This window comes from Falco rusticolus, chromosome 4 (assembly GCF_015220075.1).
Source record: "Falco rusticolus isolate bFalRus1 chromosome 4, bFalRus1.pri, whole genome shotgun sequence".
NCBI classification, from domain to species: domain Eukaryota; kingdom Metazoa; phylum Chordata; class Aves; order Falconiformes; family Falconidae; genus Falco; species Falco rusticolus.
In genome coordinates, this window is record NC_051190.1 from 13,941,404 (window position 1) to 13,966,066 (window position 24,663).

General features: G+C 50.7%; 1 protein-coding gene across 2 annotated transcripts in view; it reads right to left on the reverse strand.

Annotated features, from left to right (window-relative positions):
* The window catches only part of FAM107A (family with sequence similarity 107 member A), a 31,232-nt gene that overhangs the window by 3,748 nt on the left and 2,821 nt on the right, over positions 1–24,663 (reverse strand). The window contains exons 2-4 of one of the 2 annotated variants that reach the window (XM_037385076.1): positions 14,696–14,759; positions 4,669–4,843; positions 723–879 (exon numbers count right to left, since the gene is read on the reverse strand). In XM_037385076.1, the coding sequence (XP_037240973.1) occupies positions 723–879; positions 4,669–4,843; positions 14,696–14,759 (396 nt within the window). Of the gene's footprint in view, positions 1–722; positions 880–4,668; positions 4,844–13,239; positions 13,848–14,695; positions 14,760–24,663 lie in introns of those variants that run through there. The other variant, XM_037385077.1, reaches the window with a different exon arrangement.

Consider the following 24,663-nt stretch of genomic DNA (forward strand, 5'->3'; position numbering starts at 1 on the left):
TATTCCTGGTTCTTTGAGAGTGCTGGGCTTTGATTTTCAAGTGATCTCAGCTTGGCTGATAGGCTTGCAAGGGAGTTGTTGTGTCATTAATGAAATAAAAAAAAATCATCCATTTGCAGTGCAAATACTGGCAAGTAGGACAGGGAATGACAGTATTTTCAATGGCCACAAGCCTGCTTGCTGCTTGCACCGGTGTGGGTAAGAGGGCAGAGGCAGTGCACCTGGGGCACAGCTGTGCTGCTGACAAGTACCCGTGCTGAATATTGTTTTCCCCAGACATATTTTTGGCCAGGGTACATGCCAGGAACTGCTCCCAAAAGCAGCTTGGGTGCGATTGCAGCAGTGTTTGCATGTTCCAGCACTTGTGCAGCCTCTCACCCTGCACCCCAGGGTCCTAGGCACCCCCATGGTGGGTGCTGCAGCAACCCCCATGCTATTTGGGGTGCTCTGAACTGGAAAGCACACTCCAGGGACACCATGTGGTGTCAGTGGTGTGTGGTGGAGGTCCTGGGTGAGATGGTACAAACGGGGTGGATCCTGTGAGGATAAGGGTGCTGCAGCTGCATAGTGCAGCAGTGAGGGATGTACTGTGGCTCCTGTTTTATGCAGGGGTAGCAATGCTAGACCTTGGGTTGAGCCTCAGCTCACCCATCTCCCCTGTGGTCTGTGCCTTGTACAGGGTGGTTAGGATGAGCCAGGAATGGCTGAAAACTCAGTTCTACCTGATCCAGCCTCTGGTGCCTCTTTAATAGCTCTTTTTCAAAAGGAGACTGCAATTTCTTTGCCTCTTCCTCTTCCTTCTTCTGCCTGATGAGCTGGTTTCGCCGTCGGTGCTCGAGCACCCGCTGCAGCTCTGGCTTGCTCTCCATGCCCAAACCTCTGTGGATAAAAAGCAGATAAATCAGGGCCAGAGCACCTACCCGCTGGGGTGTAATCACTGGCAGCCCAGCAACCCCAAAACTCTTCTCGGTCCTAAATGGAAGCGTGGGAGACCTGGTCCACAAAGCAATCCTGGTCCACAAGTCCATCCACACAGTTTTGAGGGTGTTGTGCTGCTGGGAGGGTGCCTGGGGTGGGCACAGTGTCTGCTGCTCGTGTGTGGGGCTTGTGGTGCTGGGGGGTTTGCCCATCCCATTGCATTGAAGGGCTACAGCTTTCTGGGACGGGTGTGGAAGTGGGACCGTCCTTTGGCTCCTGCTGTCAGTTTGAATGATGTCGGTGATGGATTCAGCTGCGTTGAGGGCATTTTAAATCATGCCTATTTTTTTTCCACCAGCAGGGGTAGTCATTGATCTGCAGTAATTGTCCTGGCAGTTCCTCTCCTCCCAGTTGCATCCCAGCTTTGCTACACAGCTGAGGGCTAGCGGCCCCCCTGTTGACACGGAGGGTTTGGGTCAAGGGGCCAAAACGAAATGTCCTTTTCCCCTGGAAGCCGAGTGTTTGTGTTGTGGATGGCACAGGTGCCTGGCTCTCCGCCAGCCACCCGAAGCATCTCAGATGAAGCGGGACTGCTCCGAGCCCTGTTCTGTCAGGGAAAAGATCCATGTCTGATCACGGGAAAAGAGGCATGGCAAGGACAAGCAGCCAAGGCATAATTACGTGGTGTAAAGATGAAAGAAGTTCTCCAAACAAATTCCAGAAACCTAACACTTTGAATATTGACATGCCTGAATTTGGACACTAAGATTTACCTCCTGCAGGTGACCCCGGCCACCTTCCCACCAGCCTCTGCCCCGCTGGGAGCTTGGGAGTAGGTATGGATGAGTGGGGATATGGGTGAATGTGGAACACGTCCCGATGTGCTCCTGTGTGGTTGTGGGAGGCTTCCTGCCCTTCTAGGGTAGTGGTTTGACCAACTCATCTCTTCCGTGCCAAAAGGAATCTGCCTTCGTAAAATCCATCAGCTTCCTGGCTTAAATCACTAAAAGCAGTGACTCTGCCCCACCAAGCCCTAGCCAGAGAGGCAAAACCTGAAGCTGCTGGGTGACTTTCTTTTTTTGCTGAATTCAGGGAAAACTGTATTGCAACTACACAGAGCTTCGTGTCGCTGAAGAACAGGTAGTTAGGAAGTGGCCAAGACTGCATTTACGCAGGCTATCTTCTGCAAGAGCAGCTGGAGTGTAAGTAATCTTGCAAGAAAAGACAGGACTAGAAGTAGTTGACTGAAGCTGTATTTTTGAGGAGAAGGAGTTGAAGACCTCATAGCTGTCACACATGGGGAAGGAGTGGGGCCTCACCACTTTCATGGGCTGGGTTTAACAGTTGCTTAAATCAACATGCTCAGAGTATTTACAAGTCCTGTTGTAATGTGTGGGGTGTTTGGTGTTCCTGTGGGTGGAGGTCTGTTTTGAGACAAGGAGGGGACCTCCCCATGTCTGTGCTGAGGGCTTGCCCAGGGCACAGGGGGTCGGGGTGCACTATTAATGCAGAGCTCCTCAGCACCGGGAGGTTTCTGTTGACCAAACACTTGTTGGACTCTGCTAAGGCTGTTTGAAAGCAGAGACCTCAGACCCTATGGACTACAGAGCTTTCTTGGCAAAGTGGCAGGTGCTGAGGTGGTATCTCACATCATGGGAAACTGAACTGGCAGGCAGCGGGAGAGGAGAGGGAGAATGGGAGGGAGAGGGAGATGCTCTCCAGATGCAGCAAACATTTGCACTGTCACAACATGGCTTGGGGACCAGTGCTTGCATCCTTCCAGTGGCATGTTTAACAGTGTTTCTTATTGTAATTTCTTTTCTTGCTTTATGACAGGACAAAGTTCACGGCAACGTCAGTGAGGGTAGCTGTAGCCTTTGCCCCAGAGCTTTCATGATGGTTTTTCAAGGCAGGAAGAACTTGGATGCTGCAGAAATGCTTTTCCCAGTGCTTGAGAGAAGGCAAATCTGCCTTGGCTTGCTGGAGACACAGCCTGCAATGTTGCTGTGGATTATTTGTTACCACTCTTTGATTTAATCAGCCTGTGTTGTTAGTACCCGGAGGTGTTGACTAAGATAAGGGTTTTGTTGCACAAGCTGCTAATTTGAGTTGCTTCTCCTTGCTGCTTGGAAAAACCAACAGCAAAGCAGAAACAGGAGCAAGTCATAGATGCTTCTCACTCCCCTTCTCCCCTCTCTACCTCTACTGTAACGTGTAGCAGGAGGCAAAAGTGGTGGATTTGAGAGTGGCAAGAAACCAGCAACCATGGATTATTGTTTGCAGTAGGGTTTGTTTCATGTGTTTGCTGAAAAATATTGAGGAGGCTAGAGCCAAAGTAGGTTTACACTGCTGGGTGAGATGTACAGGACTATAAGGAGAGGCATCAGGAGATACAGGATGGCTGCAGCGAAGCTGCCTCCTGCCAGTATCTCACGGCACAGGTGGATATAACATGGTGGCAGGCACAGAACTGGAATACAAAGTGGTGACACTCTTTTTGTTCGCCAGTTTGAAGTTCAGCTCAGTCTGGTGCCGTGGGGTCTGTATCCCATCTGCTACCATCCATCTCTGCTACCTCTGTCGCAGGGATTTCTTGATTCTTGGTTTCATCATGGTGAGATTGGAATAAAGTCCTGTGAGATCAAAGCCGGTGCTGGTAGGTGAGCCTTTAAATTGAGCAGTATCAGTAGGCAGGATATGGTCACTCTCAAACCAGAGAGATTAAAAAAATCTGGCTGCTATAGTTACTTCTGCCTTGATGCTCGAAAACAGCCTGGATCTGATCCCTGTAATTCCTCGTGATTCTGCGAAAATCAAATCAAACCCAAGCCCAGCCAGTGCCAGTATTGATTAATGCTCCCTGCTGGCAGGCTTGATTGTTTGCCGAATTAATATGTGTCTGATTCTCTTGATGACTGTGGTCCTTTTGAACAGGGCTGTGCTCCTTTTAATTAGACAGCCAAAGTGCTATCGTGTCAGAATATTTCAGGGTGTTCAGAAAATGTCAGTGTAAAGCCATCAGATTTCTTGCTGTGCTTAAAAGCCTCTGAACTGAGTATGCTTTTATTGCACTCACGCTCAGACAAAGGAATGATGTGGTTATAGGTTCTCAGTCACTGGTGTCATTTTCCTGATGTTGTATCTGTACCCCCAAAGAGTTATATTGGGGTGATGGGGGAGGAAGTCAGGAATGTGAATTCTAGCCTGTCTTCACCTGCTTAATTCTTAGGGAGACGATGATTAGCCTTCTCCTTGTACAGATGGTGCTTTCCCAGCTTTCAATGGCTCCATCCAGCCTGCACCTCTTACTGCCTCTGGGTTGACCTTAAAGCACACAGGAATGCTGTACATTGCTGGGGACTTGGCAAATCAGTGATGGAGACAGAAAAACCAGGACCAGGGAGAAAACATGTGTAGGACATTATAAAGGGGCTGTAGGGATGCCTTGCATCTTTGGGCGCTTGTAGCTCGAGGTAAGTGGAAATGGCAAGCAGCTCCAAAAAGTGCTAGCCTGATGATGCTCCAGGGTGGCAGAGCAGGGGGCTTTTGGTTCTGCTTTGGTTTTAAAAGAAACTGTCACATCAGAGAAAAGAGGAAAGGGCCACAGCAAGGTTTATGCTGTGTTTGTTAGCAAGTGAAGGGGTTTATCGTGCCCTTCCAACTCACAGGCTATTGCTGGCATATGTGCCCTGGCTGCTGAGCTCAGCACCTCCCGGACTTCTGCAGCAGCAGGCTGCGACCTCCTCTTACCTTTTGTGGTTCATCAGCAGCTCTCTGTGCAGCTCTTGGTGGCTCTTTGAGGCTTTTACAGGATTTAGGAGCTTTTTGGGTTTGATGAGGTCTGGGTTTCCATCTATGTAGTCTGGGTGAGTCAGGATATTCCCACCATCTGGTCGCTCCCTCTGTATTTCAGTGTACATCGATGCTGCAAGGAAAGAGGGGTGTTTGCGTGAGAAGTCTCACCCTGCTGTGGTGTGGGAACTCGCTGGAGCTCTCCTCCCCTGGACAAGGCAGAGGAGAAGAGATGGTGCCTGCCCCAGCTGCTTGAGACCCGCGCTGCTGTCTCTGCACACATGCCTCCCTGTGCTGGTGGGGTTTTCAAAAATATCCCTTTGCATTGTTGATGAGACACATATTAATTAGATCATTTAAATTACTTGCCAGCTGCTCGTTTCAGTGGCTGCAGCATTTAGTGCCAAGGATTAATTAATGCAAGACAGGTCTAACTAAAACTGGAAACAGCTGTGGATGTGGACTGTGCTGAGTGGCTGCTTTGGCCGTCCTGGCTGAAGCCGTTGGTCCCTGAGCACGAGGGGATGCTGTGGGCTTTGAGGGGCTTCCAAAACACAGGCCTGGGGAAGGGATGCTGTATCTGAAACCTCTTGTCAAGGAAACGTTTTGCTGATATCCTGCTGGCCTAACAATTGGGATCGAGCCCAATGCCAAGAAAAGCATAATTCGCCCATGCAGTATGTGGTCGTGCTGTAATAATTTGTATGTTCTGGATGCAAGAACAAGAGCCCACTCTTTTGGAAGTGATGACAGCTTGGATTTCAGGCAAACCACAGGGCATGGTCGCTGTTGGTATTTTTCTAGTGCTCTACATTTCCCCTTTACAAAAAACCCTATACGAAGTGTGTGCAAAGCACAAGTTACAGACAAACAGCCCGCAGCGGGCTGTGTCTTTAAATGCGGAGCACAGTGGGGCTGCCTGCAATTATTCAGTGTACGGTCTAATCAGGGGCTCAGAAAGAGCAATTTATTCCTGACTATTCACTTGAACAATTTGGAAGTTTACCAGTAAGAACAAAAAGTCCCAGGAAAAGGGTGTAGGCAGCTCCGTGCCTCTAAGTATCTTGTTATTACAGTATTTTTGGGGGCCTAGTGTGAAGTTAGATGGGTTGGTGGAGCAGCAAGGAAAACAGTTGTTCAGTAATGTTGTCTCTCTCTCTTTTTGCAATCTTGTGTGTAAAAGGAATAAAACCCTTTTAAAAGAGAAATCAATAAAAAAAGGCAAGGGAAAGCAAGCTAGGTCATTCTTTCATAGTAAGTACTTATCAAATGTGGAGTGGATTGCAATCAAACAGAATTGTGTAAGGAATAATACTGCTGAAGAAATGATTCAATATCAAACAACTTCTCATTGAATGTTAATGTGGCCCGTGCTCTACTGCTTTGGGAACAAAGAAAAACAAATCAGCGCCCATTACATGAGTGTAATTGGGGTGAATAGTTTGGTACATATTTAAAGGGCACTTGGAAGCTGGAACCAGTGATTTCTTGTATCAAATTATTTTCCACTAGGATCATACATCACTGCTGGCAGAAGGGAAGGTGGTGTGGTTTGCTGTTTGGTGGCAAGTGCCAGGCTGATTCAAACCCCTCAGGGGCTGGACTCCGCAGGCTGAAGCTGGGGGCTCAGCGTTGCCTTCCAGAGAGATGCAGGGACTGAAGAACAGCCAAGGGTTAAGGCAGCACAATTTCATGGCTAATTTCTGTTAGATGACAGCCAGGTTTCGAACAGTGAGAAAACTTGCCAGGTTTTCAGTGGGGTAAAATTGCTTTGGTTTTTTTCTTCTTCTACTTCTTCCCTTTTTTGGTCTTTTTTTCACAGAGGAGGCAGACAAAAGACAAGGAAGGAAGGTAGATAAGCAAAGGTTTGTTTTGGCATGAATGAAATGGATGAGCTCCCATTTCAAAAGGCAAAGCAAAGTCTTCATTTTTCAAGCAAAAAAGTCTCTCCATGGAGTAACCTAAATAAAACGCTGGTGTTTTTAATGGAGACACCATTTTTGGATAGCTATACTAATACACTAGCCTCAGTGTCACTGTGTCGTCCTGTCACCCTTTCCCTGCTGTTCCTGTGCTGTCATGTAGACCAGAGCCGCTCCCAGTGACAGAGATGCCCACACCTGCTTGTGTGCTGGGCACAGCAGGAGAAGGGCTGGGGCATACTGATCTTGGATTTGTTCATCTTAAATCTACCTGTTGTGCTCTGCTAGGGGATAATGCAGTGAGCAGTGAGCATGGAAGGATTATGTGGCCAACCAAGCCTGAAGGACCAACCTGGATGCCAGAAATGGCCGTAACTCTAGTGACTTTCATGGTTTTTTTCTATATGAAGTAGCTCTCAGGCCTTGCTGCTAAGCTGAACTAGCTCTTGGGGTACTGGTGCAGCACTGTTACTTATAAAGTACTTTTTTTTTCCTCGTGATTCTGTGATGTATGGGTTTCCTTTTGCAGCTCTGGAATGGGAGTCTCTTCTTCCCTACCTCCAAGACCTAGATCCCGGGAGATTTTCTGGGGGCAGTCTGTCCCCATGTCCACATAGGGCTAACGCCCAGTAGCGTACAAGGCTATTGCACAGTGTCACCCAGCCCTTCAGTTTGGTCTTGTGGTGTTTCCACCCTACAGATGCCCAGGATGGTTGGGAAGGGCCCCCACCCCCCACCTTGGGGGACCCTCTGCTTATGCAGCATTTTGGGGGAGCACCGCAGCGAGCCTGGAGGTTTTGAATTGGCTGATATAGTTATTTCCAGACTGCAGCCATCAAACACTGCATAGCTGAGGCTTGCAAAGAAGCAGCGATTTAGTAACCTATTTACTGAAGGCAGATGGGGAACTTTTCCCTGAAACTAGTAGAAATGAAGAAAATACTGGGAAGGAAGGAGTGGGAGGAACTGAAAGTGACTGGAAGCTTTTCTGGCCAGGGGGCTATTAAATCAGCATGCAGAAGTCCTCATAACGAGTGCAATTTGACTGAACAACATTGCGGGGGCCAGGACACGGCAGGTAGATCTGAGCTTGGTTTTCGCTGCACTAGATGTGCCTAGTGGTGTGCAGACACTGACCCCGAGGGTTTGGCTTCCAGTGGGTGTCTGAACTGCTGCCCCAGGGACAAAATCAAAGCCCTGACCTTGTCCCTGACTGGGACTGGAAGGAGGCTTGAACCTCACTGCGTGAACAGCACTTTAAACCTTCAGAAGACCTTAGCCTGGAACAAGTCAAGGAATGCCTTCATTTGCATTGAGCAGAAAAAGAAAAATGAGAGCATAAAAATATTGGTGCACCTGAAACAGAGCTTGGGGTTATGCTGGGAGTAAGGACGGGGCATCCTTTCTCCTGCAGGTTGGCAGATAGGGACCCAGTGCAAAATGTTTCTCATGGAGTAGATTGATCGTCTTCAAGACCTGATGTAATTCATGCCCGTGTAAGGGGAGACTGACTGCTATCAGGCTGCTTTTTGCCATTATTTATAGTGCTGGAGGTATAAATCAAGCCAGGTCTCTGCAGCGGATTTACAGCAGGACGTCTGTTTTTGCATGATTCAGCCATAGATCAATGAACAAGGCTCTGCTCTGACACCTCCTTGGCCACCACCATAAATCAGCAAAAGGTGCTAGACATTTTTATATTGTTCTTGGCAAGATATAAACAAAAAAATACATGTTCATTTTAATACCCTCTGCTGTGCTCAGAAAGACAGTGTGACCTTTTAAATAGGTCTGCTTTGGAGCATTGCTCATAAAAAGCTAGCTGTATTTGCTTCAGCATGCTCAGTTTTTTGCTTGCTTTTAAATATTTTCCCTTTCCTCATTTCTAGAAGCCTGCGGCTTTCTAGGAAAGGTACATTTCCAAGTGACTTTTCTGTAAGTAAAAAGCAAGAGTGCCTGGGTGTGGAGGCCAGGGCCACTGGCAGATACCTGGACTTCACACATGGCGTTATCTCCTCTCCCAGCCGTAGCTGTGAAATGAACTCCCAGTTTTCTAGGAGACTCCACAGGCAATATTCAGCATCTTTGAGATGGCCCAGAGACCAGCCACCCTCCTGCCCCAGGGTGTGGGACTGACTGGAGGAGAAAAATGACATTTTAGTATCTTGGTCTGTTCTGACCTAAATCAAAGCCCAAATGCCTGCTCTTACTGCCTAGAAATGCTTATAAATCCCCCAGTTCCTGGGACATTTGCGATAAAATCACCAGTATGCAATCCTGGGGCAAACTGTTTCCAGTTCTGATTATGCTCAGTCCAAATCTTTTGGGAAACGGGGAATCAGGCAGTTTTGGTGCAACGTTTAACACCTTTGAAAACCTGAATGTTGCACAAAATAAATGAAATCCATCCTACTAGAAGTGTAAAATGCGGTGTGCTGCTTGGGGTGCTGAGTGGCTTTTGTGCAGCCCAGGGTGAGGAGAAAGGTTTTAGCCTGATCCTGGAGAGGAGGAGCAGGAGGACTGGCTCATGCCCAGGGACAGGCGTGGGACACAGGGGCTCGGCTCTGGCCAGAGCTGAGCTATTCTTCCTTTTGCCCTTCACAGAGCATTTATTTAGGATTAAGCGGCTTGTCTCTCAGTGGTGGGTTGCCCTGTGAGCCCCTCGGGACCGCGTGCCGTGTGTTGCTCCCTGCGCTGCCGCTGGCAGCCTGCTTCACCGTCCTGTCGGGATGGAAATAATCCCCAGGAATGTTAAGGGGATTAACGGCCCTGGAAAGGGCAGGTAACCCGAGGGGTGCAGCTCTGCTTGTGGCTGCCTGCATGGCTCCAGCCATTCTTCGCAAGGGGAAAACCAAGAGAAATTGAAAAGAAAATTATGTGTAGCTACTGGGTATAGAAAGCTGTAGGGTGGAGGTCTGGGCACCTCCCCAGCACCTCTCGATTTGCAACTGTATAGGAGAACGGAGGGTGCAGCAGGACACAGCTGCTTTTTGCAGGTTTTCACATGAAATGCCTCCTTCCCCTTGGCTTTTGTTTTGCCAAGCTCTCCTCGCCATCCTGCCCCTCTGCGACCTGCTCACCCTTCCCCTGTGCATCCCTCAGCCCTTTTCCGTGCCACCTGCAAACTGAGTTTCTCGTCCTTCAGTGCTGTCAGCAGCTCCGCTCTGCAACATGCCCTGCCCCCTGCAATGATGCCCTGTTGGTTCTCAGCATCCTGAACTCACCAAGCTGTCAATGCTCTCCTCTGCAACACAGCTCAGTGTTTAGCTTTAGCTGAAATCTATCGAGCAAATGTAGTTCGCAGTCTTTTATTTCTGCTGTCTGTGTCATTTGAGAGCTGATTTTCCAACTAGAGCGTCTCAGGAGAGTTTTGTCAATAGGGGCAGATGATGACCAAACTGCTTTTGTTAAAGATACTGTGTGGGCATCCCTTTCTGGGCAGAGAACGGGCCTCTGCGAAATGCCATCCACATAAAAACAGGCAGAAGGCATTATTCTGGGAATGGGATCCAAGCTCAGGGGATATTGCTATTTGTAATTCTGTGAAACGCTATTACTTGGTGGAAGGGATGAGACTGGGCAAAAACCTGAGGACTCCCAGGGTCAGAGCCCTGGATCTGGGTTTGTAAAAACTGCTGACCCAAGGGACCGTTTCCTGGGCAGAAATGATCACTTAAAACTGTGGCTACAGGGGAGAACAACTGGTTTTCTGGATGCCTGGGATCTGTTCATGGATGCAGCTTTTTGGAAGAACTGACAGATTAACGAAGGGCTGCTGAAAGAAGCTGGTCATACATATCCTGCGAGTAAGGTGACTGCACAATCAACACACCCAGGATGGTTCGGCAAGTAACCTGGCACCTGGGAAATGATGTGGGTTTCTGACGCATTTCACTGCAAACATGAGGGGAACCTTCCCTTTTCTGGGCTGTGGCCCCCGATGGCATCTGCTCCCCAGGATGAGGGTACCATCCCTCACACCCCTCTTGGGAAGACTGAGATGAGCGGGCATGTCCTCACCCCCTGCAATGGCGGGCAATGCAGGTGGAGGTGCACAGGCACTTGACACTAGCCTCAGTTCCTTTCAAGCACTGGTACACGTACAATTCTACCTATTAACCAGAAGTCCACATTATTTTTTTTTTTTTTCATTTTAGAGCATGAATGTTCAGTCAATGCACTTCCATTGTCTGAAGTGGAGCTGGAGTTTGGCCCTACAGATTTTCCTGTGAGTGTAACGGCAGAAAAGATCATGCTGTATCTTAAGTCCTACAAAGAATGAAGCTGAAAGTTTCTCTTTCATTTTGGATTCTTGAATTGATGGCATTTGCTAATTTGCATGGTTTTCCTAACATTAATTAATTGTATTTTAGAAACACAGTATAGCTGGGGCTCGTGGCATCATGGGGCAGGGACACAACTGTGTGTTGGTCTCTGTGTGCCCCAAAGCTTTGTGTGGTGAGAGCAGCTTTTGGGCGTGCAGATGAGTTGCCGAGGATCTGCTGCCGGTAGGACAAGCATGTTGACAAGCTGGGCACTTGCCTTTGGAAGCCACTTTCTGCATGGGCAGTGGGTTCAGGGCAGAGCGAGGCACCCAGATACCAGCTTTACTGAGCCAGGTGTGGGTGCTGCCTGATGGGGGGGTGCCCAGTGCCTGGAAGCCCTTTGGTGGGTGGGTCCCCACAGCTGAGCCCACAAAACGCACCTTAATGCCCCAAATAATCCATCTGTCGCTTACCCATCGTTAGGCAGCTGAGCCGGGAATGAGATACCTGTCATTCCTTCACATTAGCTTAATGATTGCTGTGGCTCACTGCCCTGGTGAGGGATGATGATGACGTTAATGATGACAATGATGATGATGATAATGATAATAGTAATAACAATAATAATAATGATAATAATAATTATAATGTTGATACGGTGAGTCCAAAGATTGGCAGATGCTAATCGTTACCGTTCGTGGATGAGGTGGTACCAGCTCCCATCCTCACTGTGATTTTCTTCCCCTCTGGTTCCTGCCGTGCCGGCAGCTTGGGAGCATCTCATACCGATGGAGCTGGCACGCTCCACCTTGCTTGTCACCAGGCGACCGTATCACCGATAAATGATACACGTGCTCCGGAAAGGAGGCAAAGAACCTTTGTCTGCTTTTAATCTATAGTTTTAAATAATTAAGCAAGGCTAATTCTGGTATTTATAATGCAATAGGGTGAATGTAACTCGATGTGGCCACCGTGGGAAGCAGCATGCAGCTATCGGGTGGCTGCCTCGGGGCAGCAGGCGCGTATGCCCTGGTCCCCTTGCCTTTGCTCAGCCCTGACGTTCAGGAATAAACCCCACGAGGCTGCAGGGCCAGAACGGGAAAGAAAACTAATAGAAGTGTGGAACAGGGCAGGGGGACACAGTCCTGCAGCTCCCAGCACATCTGCCACGTCACCACCATTTCTGAATCTGCCTCTCTGCTGAACACATTCTGGGGGTAGGGCTGCCCACCAGTACAACCAGTGCTCCCCACCAGTACAGCCAGTGTTCTCCCACCAGTATAGCTAGTCTCCCCAGTCCAGCCTGTGCCCCAGGTCCTGCCCACCCTTGCTGAGCATCGTGGCAGCACTACAGCCCACAGGTCCCGGGTCCCCCCTTTACACCAGCATCGCACCTGCCCAAGGGGGGAACAGAGTGGGCTCTGGGCTCAGCCCAGGCTGCTCTCGTGCCCCCACCTGTGATCACCCCAGGTGTAAAGGACCCCACAGGTCACCACGGTCACCTGCTGAGCTTTGCACTCATGCACATGTATTTAAAAGAGAGAAATCCCGGCAAGTTTGGGACTAGTTGAGCTGTCTGGGTGTGTAGAAGTTCCTGGTTCCCTGTTTTGTGTTTGCTAATGTCAGAAATGTTTGTACAGTCAGGCAGCAACAAGCTCCCCTCTGCCCGCAGGCAGGATTGGGTGTGCTGGTTAATAATTTCATTTAACTACCTTGGACTGTGATAAACACAGATAACAAGGCTGGGATCCCACTCTGTTAGCAATCACCAAGGGACGTCAGCCTGGTGCCTTTGCAAGCGGCATGTGGAGCGGCTTGTTTAGTTTTGTTAAGCAGTGACAGATGCTTAACAGTCTTTCTTGATAATCGCAAACTTACTTTTAATATCTCATCAAATATTTGCTCTGTGCGTTTGCCTGCCTATGATACCGATGCACATCAATCATTAATGAATGTTTTAAGGTAGCTCAAAGGTATTTTGTTGAATACAGAGAAAATCCTTCCACGCTGATTTGTGGGGATAGTATTAGCAAGTACCCCTTGTCCAGCCCCATGCCGCTCCAAGAAGGTTTGAATCACAGCATAGGTTTGCTCTGGGAATTTCTTGTGGGATACAGGTCTGTTTTGAAAGGCAGAAGCAGAAGGGCAGCTCCTCAACCAGCGACCAAAGTATTACAGCAAACATGATATCTCAAAATTGTAAACAGGGTCCGAAGTCACCTGTGCCTAAACACGTATGCAGTGCAGACGCATCCCGGGGGGCTCAGCAGCCCGTCCCGGCAGCGGGGAGCTGGCAGAGGAGCAGGGACCCCCCGGGGCAGCTCAAGGGGCCCTGGGCTTACCTGATTTCCTCAGCGTGGCCCTGGGGAGCCCAGGGGGCAGGTGTTGCCCCGTGTCCCACGACATGGGGCTGCAGGGGCTGAAGTTGCTGCTTCTGCCCGGCTGTGCTCGCGCCTGTGTGACTTTTGGCCGGGTCCGACGAAGCTGCCTGGCTCCTGCCAGGTCTCTTCGGTGGGAGCAGGGATGGAGGGTCACGTGGAGGTGGCTGCTGCACCGGCTCCCTCCCCGCTGCTCTCACCACCCCACAGGGACCCCACTGGGGGCTGCAGCTCAGCCGGCAGCAGCCGGTGGCCTTCGCTGCTCCTCAGTGCTGGTCCCAAAGGTCTCTCTGCCACCCTGAAAACTTGCTCCCTTTGCTCTTCATTGCCGGATGATGTTTTCCCAGGATGGATGAACAAGCTAATAGTTTTTTCCCCCCAAAGCAAACAGCTCCATGCATGCCCAGGCACCTGAGCAGCCTGCTCAGCACAGCTGCTGCTGCTGGCAGAGAGGTCGCATCCCTGCTCCACCGAGGACGATTTCTCTTAAGTGTGCCTTAACCACGCTCCCAGAGAAATCAGATCGCCCCAGAGGAAGCCGCACGCCCACTCTCTTTAGCAACCACTGCAACAGCCAAGCCCGGCACCAGGGCAACCGCTCGAGTTATCGTGATTATTCCCTGGCGTGTTGCAACACCCTGTCATCTACCAACTGCTGCATGGTCCAGGGGGAGCAGCTGCTGCACCCTGCGGGTGAGGGCTGCGGGAGGGAAAAGCAGCCCCTGCATGGGGGCCACAGGCATCCTGGTGGCGCTGGGGCTGTGTGGTGCCACTGCATTGCTGCCCCAGGCTCCTGCTGCCCCAAGTCATCCTGCTTAGATGCATCCCCTGCCTGGATTGGGTCCCTCATCCCCATCCTTGCTGTGGCTGGAAGTACCATGTTGGCTGTCCCTGAATTGCCATGGCCTGGGAAACCAGAGGCTGCAAAGCTGGGGGAGAAGAAGGAGTTAGACCACCCCAGCAGCTCCTCTTGGCTCTTAGATGGGTGCTGCCCTCCAGCTCTGGCCAGGTCACCCTGTGCCAGCCTGCAGATGCCCAGGTTCTGGTCCCAGGAGGTGGGCAGGAATGGGGAGAGACCGTTCCCACCCAGAGGAAGGGGATGAGGGAAGCCGGGGGGGCACTGCTGTGGTGCCCAGCCACATTCACACACTGCAGCACCCATGGGGGCACGCACATCACAGCCACCTCCTGGCCTGACACTCCTGACTCCGTGAAGGATGGGAGAAAGAAGGGAGGCTGCCATGGGCAAGGAGGTGCTTATTCACTTATCTTCACCTCTCCACATTTTGCTCCTCTCCACATCCCAGCATTCACCCCAGGTGTGTTTTCAAGCCAAGGGCTCAGCAGTGCTGGGTGTGACAGAAGCCCCAGCCCTTCCCAGCTCGCCTGGCGAAGCCCACCATGGGGCACTGGCACTCACCCGAGCTGCTGCCTCCCGGCTTCCTGCTTCCACTCGGATACTTGGGCTGCAGGGAATATTCTTTCTGGAAGAAAAGACAAGAAAGAAGTGGGAAAAGACTGTGCAGGTATTGCTCTGTTACAGGAGATGAAATGTAGGAGGAGTTGCCAGTCATTTGCTACTAGACACTTTAAAAAAATTTACTATTTTTTTTTTTAACCTCCTGACCAGGAGCTATTAAATTTAATTGATGTGGAGCATCAGATACAGGAGATGAGAGGCAGGCTGGTCCACATTCCCCTGTGTGTGGCGTGTGCCTACATGTGCTTGTGTGAGTGTGGTCAGCCCGAGCTGACCAGCCTTGGGTCAGACGTGGGCAGGGTTTTGAAGCTCCCACGCAGCTTTTGCCCCTGGACCAAGACTGTGGCGGAGGAGAGGGCTTTAAGTGGGGAGGCTGTGCAGTTTGTCTGCTCAAACTGCAATCTGCCTCACAGCCCACGTGTGCCCCCTGAGCTTTTTGTGGCTGTGCAGATTCCCCTCACGTCACCCATTGCCCTGCAGCCTGACTGCTTACTGCACACTTAAAAAGCCCCACATCTGGCTCAATTTTGAACTGAAAAAGAGATAGCTGTACATCTGTACTACTTTCCTTGAGGTGCCTTTGAATAGGTCTCTGAATTCACTGGTGATGCATCAAAAGGGGAAAACAGCATCAATTTAAACCCTGTTTGAGCTCCCAGGTGAGTGTGGTTATGGCTGGTAGATGCAGGAGTGGGAAGGGGCTGTGATCCATCAACACTTGCTTTTGACTGAGTAAAACAAAATTGGAAAAAGGCCAGTTAAAATTTCTGGACGTATTTCTGTCCAATACACCCTAGTGCCTGACCAGCTGCACATCTGGGCTCCTCTGTGCAGGGAAGGGGGTTTGAGGGGTGCTTGGGACCTCCTGTCTCGAACCAAAAGACTTTTCATGGCAAAGCTGTTTTTCTGGAAGCTCCTTGCACAACATTTCTCTTTGCTACCTAAATTAGTAAGCAATCTCAACCTTTGCTCATGAGTCTTTGGGATTAACAAAAAGCCTTTGTATTCCCCCGGTAGCTCCCTGAAGGTTACTGTGTGATGGCAGTTGATTGCTGGGTGATAATTTTATCTGGAATGGCTCCTGCTGACAAGGGGTTGCGTCATTCAGTTAAGTGCCCCTGTGTCTCTTACGAAGTGGCTTTGTGTCCCAGAAGGTGGCATGGAGAGCTCATTGCAGCATCACTCCTTGTGTCTCCTGTGCCCCGTGTTGTTGTGAATCTGGTGAGGGTCTTGTTTGGAGGTATCACCCCCAGACAAGACAGCCCAGGAGAGTCCCCATGCCAGCAGCTGGCAGAAGAGCCAGGTGGCTCCGGCATGGTTCTGGCATGGCTCCAGCGTGGTTCCAGCACAGCTCTCCAGCACATGTGGCCACAGAGGGTTCATTTCTTGGGACTTGGACTCTGCCCTGCTGAGGAAGCGATGTGGTTTTTTTTTTTATTCAACGTGCACGTGGAGAGAAAATAATACTGTGCCGAATGTGCACCCAGAGCGTCACTGATGGATGGCCGTATGGTTAATTCATAATGCTGGAAAGAGGAAGATGGCTCTGGGGCAGCCCACAGCTAGTCCTCATTGCTAGGGCTGTACATCAGATTGGCTCGTAGCCGCTGATTTACTTTGCTAGTGATGTTGGCTGCTGGCTGTCATTTTTCTAGGCAATTGCTGTGGCACCAGGAGCTTTCTTGTGTGGACATGTCTCCTGTGTATTAAAAAACTCCAGACATGTCAACTGAGTGCCCAACACAAATACTGGCTTTTCCATGGTTGTGTAATGCAGACAGCTGACATTGCAATGACAGTGAGATAACGCTGCTGCCAAGATGGGCTTGCTGGCCACAGCGCTGGGGAGCCTTGATGCTGTGAATTACGGAGCAGGCAGCTCTGCCTGGCCCTGCCTGCCTGTATCTTTATTAAATCTCCACTCTCAGCACAGGGTTGGGAGTGCAGCGTCACTGCCAGTCATGTCTGGGCTCCCGATCTACAGACAAAATTCTGTCCTTGCTGAAGTCACCCGGGGCTGGGACTTGAAAGCAGATAACATTTCATTTCCCACGGCAGGGCAGTGATGGAGGCTGGTTAAATATTTCTTCCACTGGGTTAATGCTAGATGTTGGCTGAGGTGCCGCTTGTGGTGGTGGGACCGGCTGGGCAGCTCAGCCCTCCCTCGAACTCTGTGCGCCCCGGCCCCCAGCACAAACTTCGTGCAATCCCATTACAACCTAAGAAGTCGTGCTGGCTGCACTGTGGCAGTGACCTTGGTGGTGGCAAAGCCAAGGGCAGGGGACCTGTAGGCTGGTCAGAGCTCTGCCTGGTCCCTGATACCCCATCACCTCTGTGGCACGGTGTGGCTGGAAACACTCCTGCTAATCTCTGCTTGAGCCGTTAGTGTGTTTGCAGAGCAGGATGGCTTCTTGCACCTCCTCGCTCACAGAGGGTAGTTAATGATTCCCAGATGATAAAGACTTTTGCCTGCTCCCCAGGGGACAAAGCCGACCCAGCTGGGCAGGGGGATGGGTACCACAGGAGTCAGAGGGCTTCATTTGTCACCTTGAGGGCTTGGATGGGGAGGGTGTATTGCAGTAAATGGACAGAAAATGCCTACTGTTTCCCCAAAATTTCTTTTTCCATGTGAAAATCCCTTCTGTGTGCCGTCCAACTGCATCTTGCCAGGGGTAAGAAGTAGTGATAAAATCTGGCATCGCATAGTAATACTATGTGCCTCTGCAGGTGAGCAGGACAGACGTGTGTGCCGGGTAGATGAAGGAGAAGCTGCCTCAAGCCCATCTGGTGCTTCCATCAATGGCAGCAGCAACCAGCCTGCAGTGGCCCCGGCCAGGGAATTTCTCCAGCAAGAGAGGGAGGATCCTGGAGACACTGCTGATGGGAGCAGGTACGACTTCCAATCTGCAGGCCAGCTCCTGCATGGGATCCCCAGCCCGCTTTGACCATGTCAGTGAGGACACCTACCACTTGAGCTGGAATTAGCCTGGCTATTAAGTGGGATTAAATGCAACAAAGGAACACAAAGTATAAATAGTAAGTAGTTTCATGCTGTACTTTTACTGTTCTATGTTACTCTCAAACATCCTGGGCATCATTATATCCCAGCAGGACCATTCCTGGCCCTGACTGATGCACAGCAAAGAGCTCCTGCAGCAAATGTCTGCAGGCAGTTTCACAGGTGTAGGCTGCTTTGAACCACCAGCTCTAAGCAGGCATCCTCCTCTATAGCTCCCTGCTCGGGGAGGACAATGCTCCTAGTGCAGCTTAAAGCCAGCCTCCCTGTATAAACCATTAATCAGTGTTGTCTACATGTGGGTGCTTTAATATTTACTTGCAGCAAAATTGATAGCTGGTAATTCTGGACCATGCTTTTGCTTTGATGAAAGTGATTAGGGAAATGAGCCGTCAGCATGGTCAGAGCCTGAGCTATGGAAAGGGTGACGAGGATGGCTTCAGGCAGGTTCAGATCAATACAGGTGCTATTAAGGTGCAGTATCATAGCGTCTGTATTGCACTGTAGCCGAAGTCTGAGCTAATAAATTAAGCAAGCAATTGCTGCAATCAGATCATGGTGATAAAGAGATATTAAAGTGGGCAAAATGCCACCCAGGCTGAGACCTGATATGAACCTCCTCCAGGCTTGGTTTTGTGAGGGAGGCACCCTTAGCAGGGTTGGAAGTTGCCTAACCTAGTTGGGAGTAGATGGGCTCAGAGAAAGGTACTTTGTCCGTAAGGTGCTGCAGCAGCTGCTGACATCGGTGTTCAATGAATGACCACATCCCTTGATTAAAATAGTCTTAATTGCTTAACCCAGAGGTTTTGAAAGAAGTTGCCATGACTTGGAACAAGGCATTGATGGTTGGCAGATTGAAACTGGCGTTTCTGTGTGTGATGAAGCCACAAAATATGCGATCTAGAGGTTAGCCAAACTGTACTCTACCACTGCCTTCAACTAGCCCCAAATACCTCTTGCTGCTCCTGCTGGTGCTCTGTATGGAAATATCTCTTATATGCTCCTGGATGCTGTGATACTGTCTAAGCTATTGCCCAAATCTCCTGTGTTATTGCCCATTCTGGTCTATCTGTGCTCATTTGCTGCAGCTGGAACTGATCCAGAGATCTCAATGAAATCATCCACTGGAAGAAACTTTTGAGGATTAGTAAGACTTTTTCCCCATCTGTGATGTCAATGCACAAAAATCTGTCAGCCTGATTGTTCTGCTGCAAAGTCTTGCCATGTGAGGCGTTGAGGCTTATTTGATTCAGCAAGCTGGCACACGTGTTTGCCGAGATGATACCATTTTCTTGTTAAGGAGAAACACAGATAAAATCAGCAGCGTGTCCCAGTGCCTAATACCCCTGCTAATTCCCCACTGGCCTTGATGGGAGGAAGTACTGGAGTTTGGATGAATTTCCCAAATTTCTTGAGGGCTAGGAGAGGCAGTGTACCACCTTGCTCCTCCCCGGAGCTGGCAGACTGGGCTCTGCCTTCCCGGTGATGGTCACAATGTAGCTGCTATCAAGGCTATTGTGAGAAACTGTGGGTTCCTCTCTCTTGCAAAAGCAGAGCAATGCTGGGTTCGGGAGGGTTATTGCCTGGCAGGGAGCTTGACCGTGCACATTCCTCTGCTCCCAGCTCATGATGGGACACTGTTATTTTGGCAGGTTTTGCAACTGGGACTGGCAGGCACCCAGGTGTCAGTGTCCAGGCACATTCCGGCACTCCTGAGCCAGCAGCTGTGGAATCTGCTCCCTTGTCGTGGGGAGGGGTCTCAGCAGGGTCTCTGAACCACCCCTGCACCCAGTGCTTGCTCCAGCCCAGTGCCCAGCCCCATCGCTCCCCGGCCCCAGCTGCCTGCCCTTGTCCAGCCCTCCATGTACACCTGCCTGGTGGTGAGCAGGTTTTTCAAGCGAAGCTGCAAGCTTGGATTACTCCTGGCACTCGGCCACAGCCATAGCTCGTTTCACTATCATATTGCAAAGGACTCTTAAGTAATATCAAGTTTTTGGTGTAACATTTCGTTACCGGTCTTTTGACCTCTGCAAGTCTGCAGCACGTCTTGGGCTAAAGCAGAGCTGAGGGCAGTTGCTTGTGGCCACTCTCACGAGGGCAACCAGCAGCCTCAGGGATTTTTTGGCTACAGCAATTTGTAAATTTAGGCTTGCAGAAGGGGTCCGGGCTCTCAGGCTGGATACGGGGCCAGGCTCACGTCACTGCAGCTCCCGCACCGCTCTTGGGGAGCACCAGCCAGGTGGCCACTTTGCTGCCTAGTCGAGTGGAAAATTGCAAATGCTTCAAATAGCGCTTGGTGTTATTTTATTCATAAAGAAAACACAATTTGACACAGATGAGTGCTGCGCTGACCTCTGCCTGCCTTTGTCACCAGTGCCACTCCCCTCTCAAAGCCTGGTGGCGGGGCTGGCCCCAGAAGGCAAGCACAGCCCTCCTGCAGCCACATAAGCTGGAAAATCGAGTCTGATTTCATAGACTGCCCAAGAAGAAGTGCAAAAAAAGCTAAAGCGTGGAAGCAGCAGCATGGGACGGGGAGCTTGCTGGGGCTGCCAGCCCCAGGGCAGGGAGCCCTGCTGAACTCCCCGCTGGGGCTGAGCAAATGCTCCCTGGCTGCACGGGGCGATGCACCGGAGCTCAGCCGAAAATTTCTTGGAGATTAATGAGAGCAATCAGTGACGGGGCTCAGCCCCACGGCAACAGGTGTGCAAGGCTCATTTGTCAGCATTCAAGCTGACTGCAAAGCCCGACATCCCTCTGTGAAGTGCTTGGGGAGACCCCCAGCAGCTCCCCAGCACAAACCAGGGCATCACATCCATCCATCGGCATGGTGCCAACGGACCTGCTATTCTCCCCTGGTCCTAAGGAAATCCTCGCCTGCCGTTCAGTGCTTTTTAATCTGGTCCCTTGCAATATGCAGAGCACATAATGCCACTGGATGCCAGGACAAAGTCAAATTCTCACCCTGCTATCTGTTGGCAATAGCTGCATCACCGACATCAATGTTGTTAGCAGCAGTTAAGCTGTTGCTATGGATAAACCATTTTTTACCTGTCTCAGGAGCTTATTTTTGCCCTGTGCTGGAGGTGTGGTACCACTGATGATGTGAAAGACTGCTCCACTATTTCTGTGGATACTGCTGACTGCATGGGAAGAGCATCAGTCACTGGCATGAAAGAGCTCCAGCAGTTTTGAAGTGTATTGCTGTCATGCTGCAGAGAGACCATTAAGATACTCTAAAGTGCCTTGAAGAATTGCATTTTGCAAAAAGTGAGGCTTATACCACATGATTAATAGGGACAGCATTTCTTTCTGGCACTGCACCACGCTGTCCTAGAGCCACCAGGCTCCAGTGGCATCATCAGTGCATTTCACAACTAGGGACTATATGTTAGGGGCCAAGGATAGTGCTGCCATCAGATATTGCTCTTCCAACACCACCTTGTTGTGCTCTTTACCTGTCCAGGGTCACTAGAATTGGTCCCTAGCTTGGAAAAATGGGCTTTGTGAAAAATAAGGGCAGAAATGTCCCGGCAGCCCCAGGCACTGCTCATAGGGGTGGCCTGTCCCCTGCAGGCAGCATGAGTCGGTGGCTGCTGGCTGGGTCCTGTGTGAGTGGGACCCCAAAAGAAAGGGGCCAAAAGGAAGGAGGTTTTGTTGTTATCCGGGATGAGATGCCACCCACCAGGCTGCCCACCACCACAGGCTGCAAATGGAGGAGGCAGTATCCCCGTTATCGCAGGGTTCATGAGGAGGCAGCAGATGCCACTTGAACAAGCTCCCCAGGAGCAGAGCAAAGCAGTGAAGCCTTTAATTGCTTTAATCCATTTTTATTTGAGGAGTGCTGAGCCATCCCAGCCCTGGCAGCTGCTGCATCTTCCATGCAGCGATCTTCCTGCTCTCCCCACAAGTGCGTCAGGGACCTCTCTTCAGTCTGAGCCCTCTTCCATGGTCCCCTTGCAGCCCCAGATGCTGCAGGCAGCATTGGCCGGTGCTGGCCAGCCTCTGCCCTTCCTCTGGAGGGGCTGGCTGCATGCTCCTCTGCATTCTGCCCAGCACCCTCAACCACAGATCAACCCCCTGTATCACATCTTCTCATGTACCGACTGGTAAGATGTGCTCAGTTGCCCTGCTGGCACGGGGGCTGCATGTCCTGCTTGTGTGCGCACCCCTGTGCTGCTTCAGGGCACACTCAGCTGTCTGGAGAGTCCATATGGGTATCATGGCAGCTGTTCTGCACCGCGATGAAGGGTGCAAGCACACAGGCTGCTGATCCAGTGCAGCTGCAGAAGCAGCAGTGCAGACTGGGGAAGGCAGAGCCTTAAACTGGGGCAGCTGTGCCCAAATTAGTTCCCTGCCTGCACTGAGCCTATCTAAGCTCTCTCAAGACCAAGATATCAGTATCTCTGGAGGGAGGGGGTTGTGTTAGGTGTTGGGGCTGGTTTGTCTGTGCTGTCTGGATACTCGGGATGGGGAGGTTAGCAATAAAGCTGTGATCTCTTTCCAGGAGCCAGAGCAGCCTACTGTAACAAGTTTAGCTTATGAGAACTGGGGTGCTACAGCATTTTCTTTTACTTTGTTTGAAAGCTACAAAAGTCTGGAGTGGTAAAGTCACCACCTGTGGGACTTTAAAGGGCTGAAGAGGAGGAAGGCAAGAAGAGGCAGGATAAGGTCACCTTAGAGGGCTTCTGTTTTGGTTTTGGGACTTGCTGTGGCCCAGCTCTCCCCCTCTGGGCTCTGCTGTGTCAGACAGGTGAGAGGACATACTGGTGTTTGCTGTCTTGTGTGCTTGACCTGTTATTTTCTGGGCATATAATATTTTTGTCCAGAAATGGGCTTTCCATTGATGATCTCCCCAATCTTGTGAGGCACCTGGGGACTTCCCTTGTGTGCAAAGTCATCAGCTCTCGTTCCTGCTGCTCTAAACCGGGGCTTGTTGCAGGCAGCACGCAGCAAACCCTTCCCCAAGCAGTGCAGTGCTCCAGGACACTGAAACTTTGTGGTACCCAGTTGCCATATTATTTTTGGGTTTGCTCCCAGGGCCAGTGGCAGCAAACAACTGGTGACGTTTGTGACTGTCAGTGGGACTTGTTATGCTTGTGGGTCTTGGCACCTGTAGCCCCTCTTGCTGAAAGCAGAGCGGCAGCCCTGGCTGGTGAGGTGGGATGGCAGATACTCCAGCAGCAGAGCAGACAGGGTCCCTCAGAGGGCTCTTGTGCCTCCTGGGCACAGCGATGCTTTGAAAGAGCTGGCAGGGACACTGGCTACCGGCTTTCTGAAATAGCTGTCAGAGAGCCAGGAAAATCCCGCTGTGCCTGCCGGTCTGCAGAGCACGATGGGGCAGCGATGTCCCAGCCTGCTGCCTTGGGGGCTGCAGCCCTGTAACGTCCCCTCTCATGTAGAGGGGCTGCTGGACCATGGGGCCTCTTCTGGGTGTCACAAACTGCTGCATTTCATACCTCTTTGTCTTTCTGTGATTGAGCTCTTCCATCGCTTCTGGGAGCAATCTGGGCCTTATTCCTCATCTCATTTTTTAAGTGGTTTCAATTCCAGCTGCTGCTCATGCTGGTAGCTGAATGGAAGATGCTGGTGATGACAGGTCCTGGGGCTGCCTCCTTTGGCATTGTGTGATCCCTGTACAAGGACAGCCACCATCCTGGTCCCTTCATGGCAGTTTCTTCCCTGTGCTCTGCTGCACTGGCATGAAACAGCCCTTTTCTTTCTCACTATAAACCTCTCCTCTGCCAGCCAAAGACACAGCTCCTCTTGTTTGCCTTGCTCCTGTGCTTTCCAAAACAAGGGCCCAGGATTTCTGTAGTCGGGATAAGAGTTTATAAGTTCTTGAATGATGAGAACCAGCTTTTTGGTCAATCTGGATCTTTCATTTAATAATATAGACCGTTTTAAGTGTCCCTATAAATGTTGCCTTGGTGTTTTAGCACTCTGTTCCCTGTTGGACCGTGGTTTATGCAGCTGGTGCTGGTCAAGAAAAGTGATGATGCTGAACGTGGTGGATGCTGCTGTAGCTGGAGTTACCCTGCATGCATGGACCTGGTGCTGGGCTGAGGCCAAGCAGGATGCATGTGTGTGGAGCTAAACTGTTAATGGTTAGTCCCATGGGAGGGATGTCTGCTTTTGGGTGTTCACCTGTGCGTGGGGTCTGGGGAAGGGAGTCCCTTGCTCAGCATTAAGTGGTGCTGGGAAAATGCAACTGCTGCTTTCTGCCTCCTTCAGGACGGGTGGAAAACCTTGAAAATCACAACTTTTATCTTATTTTCTCCCTGCCCTGTGACACCAGCAGATGAATGCCTTTTTGAGACTGAGACCATTCTCCTAATAGACAAGATGACCGACTTCTACGCAGATGCTCAGTAGGAACGTGACCCCGCTATTACCTGCAGCAGAGCTGTTGGAAGTGCAGTGGCACTTATTTACCTGTTTGAGAGCCTCCTCCTCCCACCCGTTAGCAGAGGAATTTTTTTTAGGACTTGCTTTTCATTCTGGAGCTGAAGTGTTGATTTTTGTAGCCTTCACCTCCTTCATTGTGTGAATAATGTGTGTGGTTGCTGGTGAGAAAACTTCACGAAGTGCAGTTAAGTGTGTTGGTGAAACAGCTTGGCCGCAGCCAGAGTTGGTCTGAAATAGGGCTCTGCTCTGGGCCAGCTGTGTTGGGGTGGCTGAGGGACACTGTGTGTCCTGGGCCACCTCCCTTGTGCCCCGAAGAGGAGAGTGGATGCAAGACCAGAGAGTATGTCCTGTGTGAGCTGGGACACAGGCAATAGCAGTTCTCTGGCCAGGCCGAGGGGATACCCTCGCCAGTGGGCTGGGTTTGGTTTGTGGGGAAATCCTAGCAGCATCTCCCAGAAGCGCTGGTCCTCTCCTGCAGTGCTCAGAC